Source organism: Acanthochromis polyacanthus, chromosome 4 (genome assembly GCF_021347895.1).
Source record: "Acanthochromis polyacanthus isolate Apoly-LR-REF ecotype Palm Island chromosome 4, KAUST_Apoly_ChrSc, whole genome shotgun sequence".
Classification (NCBI taxonomy): domain Eukaryota; kingdom Metazoa; phylum Chordata; class Actinopteri; family Pomacentridae; genus Acanthochromis; species Acanthochromis polyacanthus.
Window position 1 is genome coordinate 43819741 of NC_067116.1, and position 11190 is coordinate 43830930.

The 11190-nt window shown below is 39.5% G+C and overlaps 1 protein-coding gene across 1 annotated transcript; it reads right to left on the reverse strand.

Annotated features, from left to right (window-relative positions):
* Window positions 1-112: 112 nt before the first annotated feature.
* On the reverse strand, window positions 113-9902 carry tor3a (torsin family 3, member A). Its single transcript, XM_022216154.2, has 6 exons — window positions 9583-9902; window positions 9334-9456; window positions 7304-7569; window positions 5168-5343; window positions 3751-3875; window positions 113-1511 (listed from the first exon to the last, which is right to left on the reverse strand). Exons 1-6 carry the CDS (start codon window positions 9746-9748, stop codon window positions 1264-1266), a joined length of 1104 nt encoding a protein of 367 aa, XP_022071846.1. The 5' UTR covers window positions 9749-9902; the 3' UTR covers window positions 113-1263.
* Between the last annotated feature and the right edge of the window lie 1288 nt (window positions 9903-11190).

An 11190-nucleotide genomic window follows, 5' to 3' on the forward strand; every position in this document is an offset into this window, starting at 1 on the left:
GGTAAAGTCTGACAAACATTTGCCCTTTAGCAGATGGTAAACAGTAAAAGAAATCTTCACAACAACACTGAAGCATCCAAGTGAGACAGCATGAAGTAAAAACACCTGGACGTGTTGGGCTGTCGGATTTTAATTTCTTGCTTTGTCCAATGAACACTCAAATATTTAAAGATTTTCTCAACAGTCACTGGAGGTCGCAAAGACACAGCAAATATGCACTTTTTGAGAAGCTGAAACCAGTGGATTTAAAAACTGTTCTATTAACAAATCCCTCCAGCTCTAGATTTGTGCAGGAACCACCTCTGGTATGACGCACATTTAAAAAAAACAAAACTCCACAGACAATAACAAATAGATAATTGAGAACATTTACATTACAAACCAACCAATGCCTTCAAATCACTGCATGGATTTGGTGTACTGTTTATTCCTTTTGTCCACGTCTCACAGAATTTCTTTCCGTGTTCTTATTGTGAAGTTTTAAAAAACTAAATCACTAAAGCAGGACCTGTGTGGCAGTGAATGAGAAATAAACTACAACCCAAAGTAGCATCCTGAATAATAGGGAAAGATGATGCAGGTTCCTACAAAAGTCACTAAAATTACTGTACTAAAAAGGAGCAAATAAACACATTATTATTAAATACCGTGACACAAATAAAACTGACTCTGAAATAGTTGATTTTTTCTGACAAATGGTTTTCTAGGAACAATTTCCATCCTTGTTCTCCTCACTGTTCCCAACATTTGGCCATTCAATACTCTCATTAGACTTCAAGAACCAACAGATCCTAAAATAAAAAATGTAAAATGTTCAAATATGGCACCGATGATATCAATAAATAATTCAAGCACGGTGAGCGACATGCAAATACAACGCTGTGAACTTAAAAAGCAGACGTGAACAGTGTGACAGAAGATGCATCTTTCTATGGGAACCGCTGCAGAAGCTGCACCGTCTTCTTGGCTTTGACGCTGTGAGGAGTGAACCAGGCAGGTGAAGGAGAAGCAGCCGCCCTCCACGTGACGAACGCCCGCCGCTGATCTCTGCAGGATGCCGCTCCGCCCTCCGACAGACGCTGCATCTGCCCCGCTGCCTGGCCTCCTCTGAGGGACCTGGATGGACGCTTCATCCGTGGGTGGAAGCCGGCAGAGCAGAGCGCATCTCCTCCGAGGCTCTGCATGCAGATGGGCTGGTCGAGCATCTTACACCTCCTCCAGGTCTCTCTTTCTGCTTTCCTTTCTGTCTGTGAGTGTCTCCGTCTAGGGGAGGAAGAAGTTGATCCTCTGAGGGATGGATTTGCACCCCTGGGCTGAGAAGAGTCTCTCCTCTTTGGGGACGTACAGCATCGCCTTGGCCACCTCGTCCAGCGTGGCTTCGTCCGTCTCCAGGCCTCGAGCTGCGTAGGCGTCCCGAGCGCAGAGCTTGACGTGGCGATACTCCAGAGGCAGGAAGGGAACGAAGAAGTCGATGAGGTGGCCGGACATCAGCTCGCTCTGAGCAAAACCGCCTGGAGGGAGAGAGACAGAAGAACTGCTGAGACGAACACAATAAGCCCCAAGTCGTGTCTGGGGTTTTCTTTGCTCCTGTCACATTTTTCCTCATTTTTCGTCGCAATATAAAAGTGCTACAACTTTACGGAGACAGCACAGCCATGAGTAGGAGAAGAGAGAACTCAAAAACGTCCTCTGTGCAGCGAGCTGGAATTCAATAAGACATGACAGAAGAACTAAAGTTGAGTTTCTTATTTTAAAAACATCAACAAAACCTGGAATCACACAGCACTTTTTTTCATGTTGGAATACAAAATGTGGCTCGATACTACGGATATTTTATGACTTACATTTTTCATTTACTTCAGCCTAAACATCCCTGAGTTTTTGACGTGATTCCTGATCAGTCAGTTGTGGCTTCTCAGTTCTGACTTGGGAGGTGCACAGTTTAGTTTTTTACAGAATGTTGTTGCACACGGCTTTTGTTTTGATTAATTTTAAATTAAGCAAAACTTGTAGGATGATGTAGAAGTTTCAACCCAAAAACATCTTCTGTGCAGGATTGCACAGTTAAAATGCCACAAATCGTTAAAAAAAGGTTGAATTTCTTTTAAAAAAACCTGGATTCAATGTGTACAACATTTTCCAAAGTGTCCAAAAATGGAAACACAGTGGCTCCAGATACGACAGATATTTTATCACATATTTTTAGTTTGTCTCCAGATCTGCTCTGTGTAAATAATCTATAATAATGATAATAATCTTTATTTATATAGCACTTTTCATACATCAGTTGTAGCACAAAGTGCTTTACAAACAGACAAATAATTAAAATAAGATGAAAGAAATTATGACCCAAATCCACCCCACCAAGCCCCGAACCCACCCACCCCGCAATCCATACACTGTATTGTTAAAAAGCAGCATAAATAAAAGACAATAATAAATCAGGGACATTATCATACCCCGTACGTACTGAGGAAACGCCATCTTAAAGGTTTAAAATAGGAAAACACTGGAGGTTAGTTTAAAGTGTAAAATAAACAAATAAATAAAAATAAATGAATAAAATAAAAAAAATCCATAAGTAGATCAGTAAAATAAATAGATAAATAAGTAAATAAATTCAATTAAATATATCATATAATAAAAAAACTGAAACAGAATAAAAGATAGATAAAATAATAATAAATAAATAAAATAATAATAATAATAGTGATAATTATAAATTGGGAGTTGTATAAAGAATAAAAACACTAAAAGGTAATTCAAGTAAAAGCCAGACTAAAAAGGTAGGTTTTAAGTTTGTTTTTAAAAACATTAACATTATGTGCAGCCCTCAGGTCTTCAGGAAGGTGGTTCCATGAGCGGGGGACGTAGTAATGAAAAGATGCCCCACCATAAGTAAACACATCCTGCAGTTCACTTAAAAAGTTTTTGAATTTTTGTCACTTGACTGTAGTTCACAGATGAGTCACTAGTGTCTTTGCAGTCGGATAAAGAAGCAAAGAATTTTTAATTTTTTTCAAACCTGGTTAATACACACAGTCTGCTTTAGATGATTATTTAAATGAAAGGTAAAATATCGTGATTTTGATTGTACACTGTGAGTCTGAGCTTGTTTTTCAGACAGTAAGGCCTTCCCAGTTGTGTTCAGGGGTGATTTTTTTTCTATTCTTATTTTGCACAACAGAAAATGAAAAATGGTAAAACATTCGGGCAGCAGGTGAAATACAACATTTGATTTTTTTCAAACATGGGGAGAAGATAAAAGTTGTTTTCAAACTGTTAATTTTAGCCATTTTTTTTAAATGAGACAAAACGGATGAAGTGATTTTAATGAAATATCTGAATTTTAAGCTTAGATTTGCTTTACAGATGAGTAGTTCAAGGACCGTAGAAAAGGTGAAACTCTGTTTTAATGTTGTTATGGTTTCATGCAGTGATAGACGGTGTAATTCCAGCAATTCTTTCAAGTAAACGTCTTTCAAACCTTTAAAATTCCATGAGTGTTTTATATCAGGATAAAAAAGGACTTGCTTTAAAGTAAAAAGGTGCTTAGTCCCACTGATGCTGCTGAGAACTGATGCTTCCGACTGCAGCTCCGTGTCGGTTTCAGCCAATTATTTCCAATTATCGTCAGCCAAATCAGCAGCTCTCACCCTCACAACGCCTGAAATTAGTGTCAAAAAGCAAAATAAAAGAAGAAATGAGAACGTTTGCTGCCCTAAAGAGACACCTAAACCTGCAGCGCACCTTGAGACTCCATCGTTTCTGCTCGCAGTCGGTGCTCCAGGTCTTCCATGCCGATGTCCTCTCGATTCTGACCGGAGTGCCAGAAGTCCAGCGCCACGTCATTGATTGTCGCACCTCCGATATTACTGCAGGGAGAACAGGCACAGCAAAAAACATGACGTCAGATCTGCGCAGCTGCCGAATTTATAGGAGGATTTCTGTCTGTGGTTGGTTCAAAGTAGTGGAACAAAAGCTTGTTTTTACAGATTACAGCTGGTCAAAGCTCACAAATACACTGACTTCATGCTTCAAACAGTGAAAGAGGGGCACAAAATGGACACAAAGAGGAAATTAAACAAGACCGAACCCTCAAAACGAGCAGAAATAGACACTATTGACTGAGTACAAGACACAAACCACATGCAAGTACTTGTTTGCCAAATTATCTCAAATAAATGCCAAAATAATTCAAAAGAAGTGACTGCAGACTCACTAAATAACTGCAAAATTGATGAAGAGTAGCAAACTGATCACAGAGAGACAAAAACAACAAGAAAGAGATGCAAAAACAACAAGATGACATGGTCATCAATATCCCCCGCCACATGTGATGTCTATGAGTCTATATCCAAAATAGTGATCAAGGACCATAACTCTGTTAAATATTATCACACAGGTCTCATTTTCGAACTTGATCAAGGTGTCCATGGTGTGAAGCTACACACTAAATTTCGCAATCCTAGCTGTAATAGTTTCCCAGAAAAGTTGTCCCCTTCATCTCGGACGGACGGACGGACAGACGGACGGAGGGAGGGAGGCCAAACCTATATCCCCCTTTTCCACTTCGTGAAGGCGAGGGATAAAAAATACCAACGCACGAAATGACTCAAAGAAGCGGAAATAGATGGAAACTAATCATAACATGTCACAAACTACATGCAAAATGACCAGAAAGTGATGCAAAAGAGCCACCACAAAACACAAAATGCTTAAAAAAAGATTAAGAACAACCAGAAAGAGACACAAAGCAACGGGAAAGAGACAAAGATTGCCAAAAGATTTTAAAAAACACACACACAAAATGACTAGAAAAAGATAAAACTAAAGGGGAAGACCACTTCTCAAAAGAAAATTCTAATTTCATTTAGTCAAAAAGTAGGTCAGAACAAGAAGTTATTAGAAAATGTCACGTAGAAATGTAAAATCTCAGGTCGTTTCCATCCTACATGATATCACTGCAGTGAGAAATGCTTTTCTATATTCGACCGAAGAGACTATTTTTCAGGACAAATCAGACATGACTAATGGAAAACATAAAAAATCCGTACAGAGGGCTAATGGAGACGGAGGGAGAAGCATCCTTCATCACAGAGGAGCTGCCAGCAGATCCGGAGCAGCAGCGAGTTTACGGCCGACGAGGTCAGGACAGCGAACAAACCTGAGGAAGAGGAAGACGGCTCGGCGGTAGCTGACTCCGTCCACGTTGTCGTAGTGATCCATGTAGGGCTTGATGGCGTCGATGAGGCCTGGATGGAGCTTCTCGGCCTCGTCGAAGATGAACAGGGTCTGGGGGCAGCGGAGCACCATGTCCCTGATCGCCTCTCGCAGCTGACCCTGAAAACATGGAGGGAAAATGAAAGTACAGCGTCAAAAATCACTGAAACCGTCAGATCAGCGGAAAGAATCAAATGTGTTTTCATCTTTCTTTTGGTTCTGAAATCCCACTTGGAAGAAAATAAACTAATTTCAGGTTTTAGATAGAGAGAGAAGAAGTCAATCATAGCTGTTCTAAACATATAGAGAAGTAAATAATAATGTGATCCATCTGAGAATGATAACACAGAAAGGAACTTATAGCCTAAAACCAGCACATATTTGCCCTCTTTCACATGTGGCACAACCACAATTACCACATTTGTCTTTATATACCCCGACTATACATTATTACCTCTATATATACCCAACCTGTAGGTTTTACCCCACATGTATGCCCTACCTGTACATTAATATCATGATTATATGCATGACTTCACCATTAAAACCCAAATATATAGCCTTTCTGTCACTTAATATCCCTATATATACACCATATCAGTAGGTTACCACCCCTATCTGTAGTTTAAAGGGGAACTTGGGTTTTTTCAACCTGGGGTCTGTTTTCATATGTAATTTCATTTCTCGTTCCGAAATCGCGCGAGCTATTCGCTATTTGCTTTCTAGCGTCCTGATATTTGGATACAGACCACAACAAAGAGAGATCGCCAGGTAATGTGGAGGTTTTCGTTCACTTCTCATCTCTACTATGTTGTGGGACACTCGTTGAGACTATCTGAGCCGGTCAGTGTGGGGAAAAAAGCACGTTAGGGCGGACTTTGATGCGGGGGGGGCCAGCTGCCCCATACTTTTTGCTAGCTGAGCTGCTAGCTGAGCTGCTAAGCTGCCTGCCTGGCTAAATACTGGAGCTATGTCAAAAATTCATTTCTCCATCACTCACATGTATGAAATGACATGGAAACAGACCCCAGGTTGAAAAAAACCAAGTTCCCCTTTGAATGTACATTACACCCCTATCTATACCCTAACTGTACATTAATGTGCCTTTGTACACCCTACCTATAGGTAATACTCCTATTTATACCCAACCGATGTGTCACTTCCCCTATTTAATCCCTACCTGTACCTTAATGCCCCTATATATACCTAATTTGTTCATCATACTCCTATAAATACCTCACATGTACATTAATACCACTATACATACCCTACCTGTAATTTTACACCCACTATATATAATTTACCTGTAGGTTAAAACCACTTGTATACCCTCCTTGGACATTAATGCTCCTTATACATACTCTGTCTGTAGGTTATATCCTTATATATAGCCTACATGTAATTTGTACCTCCTACAGATACTCTTCTTGTAAGATCTGCCCCCTAGTTATACTCTTCTCGTGAGTTCTACCCCCTACATAGGGGGTAGATCTTCTCGTAAGATGTACCCCCATGTATAGTCTTCTTGTAAGTTATACCCCCACAGATACTCTCCTTGTAAGATCTGCCCCCTAGTTATACTCTTCTTGTAAGTTCTACCCTCTAAGGATACTCTTCTTGTAAGTTCTGCCCCCTTGTAGGTGATGTAGGGGTGTTACTTGTAGGTTAATACCCCTTACATATCTTACCAGGTAAATACTTCTATATCTACCCTATTCTTGTGCTTGTGCTGTTGTCATGTGAAAAGACGGTACTTTCCTCTGCTCTACTGTTGGTTTGATCCAGATTGAAGCAGATTCCAGGGCATTAGTTTAAAGGTTACTCTACGCACTCCAGCCTGTAACATTTTGTGTAATAATCCTGAGTCAACAACATTTTGAAATCAGTGATTGTGTAAAAAATACGGGTCTGCGTGGGACAAACTCCAGGTTCCAAAATCCTGTACGTGTTGAATCACCACTGTTTGATTTCGTCCAAAGCACGACCGCAATGCCGGATTACAAAACCTGTGAGTCAGTCGGCCGCCGTGTTCCTGGCACAGAACTGAGAACTCCGAGCCAACTGGGTTCTGCGGACTCACCTTGTACGTGTCGACCAGCCGGCCGTGGGGGAAGTGGAACGGGGCGATGAACAGCCGGACGCACTCGCTCTTCACCCCGTCCCTGTACAGGTTGTCGGCGATGATCCGGGCCACGAAGTTCTTGCCGGTGCCGGACCAGCCGTGGAAGGAGAGCGTCAGCGGCTTGTTGGACTCGGGGTTGTTGATGAAACCCTGGATGGCTTTCAGAACCACCGACTGGGCCAGGTGCTGCCCGTGGAGCTTCGTCTGGAGGTCTCTGGCCAAACCTGAACCAGGGACGGCACCAGATAAAAACTAAATACCAGCAACAGATTCATAGCTGGGAACTCTGAACATTTTGTCCACCTAACCCTCCTGTTGTCCTCATGTACGGGCACCAAAAAATATTGTGTCCTTGTCTGAAAAAAATCCAAAAATTCAGCTAAAAAATTCCCCTAATTTCTGAAAATTTGCAAAACCTTCAGGAAGAAAATTACAATAATTTCTTAAAAGTTTTATTTTTTTTAAAAAATCCCCACATTTGGCAAAAAAAAAATCTAAATATTTTCAAAAAATGAGTACAAAGCTTGCAAAAAAATCCTAAAAATATCTAAAGTGATTACATACAATCAGTAAAACTTCTAATATTTTCTTTAAGAACATTCACATAATTTAAAAAAAATCAATAAAGATATTTTTGTGAATATTCTCAAGAAACATTTTTAATATTTCTTTTTTTCCCAGCAAAAAATGTTCAAATATTTCCCAAAAATGAGGACATCAGAAGTTTCACTGTGAAAACATATTTTTTTCCACATTTTCAAACTTTAAAACGGCTCAATTTGACCCACAGGACGATACGAGGGTTAAAACAAAGTCTGCAGGTTCTGTGGAAAATCTCTGAGGCAAACGACACTGAAACCCATTTCTAAGAGTTGAAGATAGGTTCGGTTTGGATTTTAAGTCCCAGAATATCTGAAAACTGTATATGGAAATGACAAAAACAGGCCCTCATTGGTCAACTAGCTTTGCAAAGTCATGTGATATATACAAAATTTTACACCATATGCTCCTAAAACGTCAGAAATGACATCTCAACCCTTCATGTATTTCAGAACAAACATCTTCTAGTGTGTAGTTACAGCCAAATAGAGATTTTTTTTTTTCAAATGCACAAACTGTCACACCATATTCCTTCACTCGGGTCCCGGAAAATCTGAAGGCTCCAGTATCAAATGTCTCTCTCTACAAATTTGACGTAACTGATGCACCAACCAATTCATAAAAATAAATAAAACAGAGCCTCACAGTTCAGCAAGGTTTGTAGGTCGTACTTTATGCAGTAGATTTTAAATGATTTCATTCCAAAGCACCAGAAATGGCATCTCAAGCTTTCATGTAGCATGTTTTACAGTCAAATACAGATTACTGTTGTGTGATTGCTAATATTTTCCATCTGAAATCCACATTTTGTGATAATATCCACTCTTATTTTACTATACAGTGAATGAACAACCAACAGATGTCATGAAATTTGCTGCAAAGTGATTTTTATACTCTATATGTGCAATTTTAAACAGCCATGACAATAAAACCTGCAGGTTCTGCAAAAAAACAAAAAAACTTTAATACAAAGACTCTGTGACCGTTTTTTCCTAGTCTGAGAATGTGTGAAAGTTTCAGTTTTAAGTGCATTTCTGCAGCTTGTGCAAGAAAATCAGCTGTTCTGACCATTTTTATGATAAAGAACAACTTCATCTTTGCAGAAAGTCTCATAAAAACCTATTTCGTGATTGTCTGATCTTGTGGAAAACATATTTAAACCACTGGCCGTGATCTACAGCTGCAAGTTTTAGAGTCAAATGCAACTTTTATTGCGATAAAAGCTTTCAGAAGTCGCCTATGTTTCATCAACTTGCATGACAAACTGTAAAACTACAACAAAACAAGTCCAGTTTGTTTATTGCACTGAGCAGCTGCTATCAGACCACAGACCTGCATCCTGAGACTGATTTAAATCCAGTCTGACGGTTTGAGCCTGGAGCCTGTACCTGTGATGTTGTTGGTGATCCTGCAGTCTCCAGACTCGCAGCACTGACCCAGACTACAGTACCACTGGTGCAGCAGGCTCAAGTAGTCCTGAGGAAAACCTGCCCACAGATCCCTGGTAGGAACTGAAACAGCAACACACAGAATCAGAGGTGCGATGTGCAAACCGGCAGCAGAATGTGTCCCATGTTACACAACAGCTCCAGAAACGCTCTGAAATCCTCCTTATGATAAACATTTATTCCTCTTACCCTGCTGCGAGGCATCGTCCTGGTTCGGCTGACACTCCCCCTCCCATATGTTGCAATAAATGTAATTAAAATAGTACGTGGAGACGTTGCAGAGGCTGTCGAACTGGAAGAAGTCCGCCCGGGCGCTCAGAGCGCAGAGCAGCAGCGGCAGCGGGCGAAGCCACATCCCGGAGGAGGACGATCCGAGGCGGCCGAGGCGAGCGCTGAGCGTCGGTGCTTCTGTCCCATTTATGTGGAGCTGCTCGCTGACCGGCGGCCTGCTGCTCCGTGTGGACGATCCAGCCCCGAAACCTGGAGATGGTGGCCGAGGAGGAGCGCTCGGTTAATGAGCCGGGAGCGCCCGGTGCCGCATCAGAGGGGCGGAGACTGATCATGTTAAGGAAACTGTTTTCTGGAACAAAAGTGCATAATTATTCATTATTACATAGATACACGAAGAAATACTGACACGAAATATACCTTGAAATAAAGAGGCAATAAATATAGCAATGGATTAAAAAGCTTTAATTAATTAAAACATTAACGAAAAAATATAGTTTTACTTAATAATTCCACATTAATTCATAGATATTGCTAAGAATTACATCCTGAAAAATATAAAGCAGGAAATAAATACAGAAATACATAAAAAAAGATGTATTTGAATAAAAAATAAAGCAATAAACGTTTTTTAAAATAATGCCACATTTATTTATATTTACTTATTTTAGGGACTTTAATTTAATCATGCCACACTTTTTTCTCAATTATTTCTGGGATTTTATGTTTAATAATACTGCTTTTTTTTTCCCCAAAATTAATTCTACTTACATTTACTTATTTCAGAGAACCTTTATCTAATAATGATACACATTTATTTATTTATTTATTTCAAGGAACATTTATTGAGCAATGCCACATTTAAAAAAAATAGGGAAGTTTTATTTAATGCTGCACATTTATTTATTTAGTTTTTAATTTTTTTCAGAGATCTTACATTTAATATTGACACTTTTATTATTTGCATTTATTTAATTCAGGGAACATTTAATTAATGGCACCTTTTAATTATGTATATTTATTTCAGGGAACTTATATTTAATAATGCCACACATTTATTTACTTCAAGGAACCTTAATGCCATGCTGACTTAGAGGGTTTTTTTTTTTAAATCCATTTAAATCAGTTTTCTGAATATTTAAGGGAATGTTTACATTTTAACTATATCTTGGGGAATTTCTACTCAGTTACATTTTAAAAATGTATTTCAGGAAAGTTTCATTAAATAATGCTGTATTTAAGTGTTAAGGAACTTCTCAAATTATTTCTTTTTAATCTAATCCAATGAACCTTTTATACCACATTTACTTCAGGTACCTTTTATTCACAACTTCGTCTCCATCTAACACCAGCAGAATGATATTCTCATCTTCATGAGCAAAGAAAACCATCTCCGCCCTTGAAAAACAACCGGGTGTATAAATCGAACCCACCTCCAGCTGTTCTGTTTGCTTTCGCTTATGCAAAAGACCAGACAGTGGCGTCACTTCCGGTAGTCCTCTCAGCATCTCTTCCTGTCCTGGATCTCTTTCCTCCCATGTTGAGTTTGGACAGCAGCTTATTTACTAG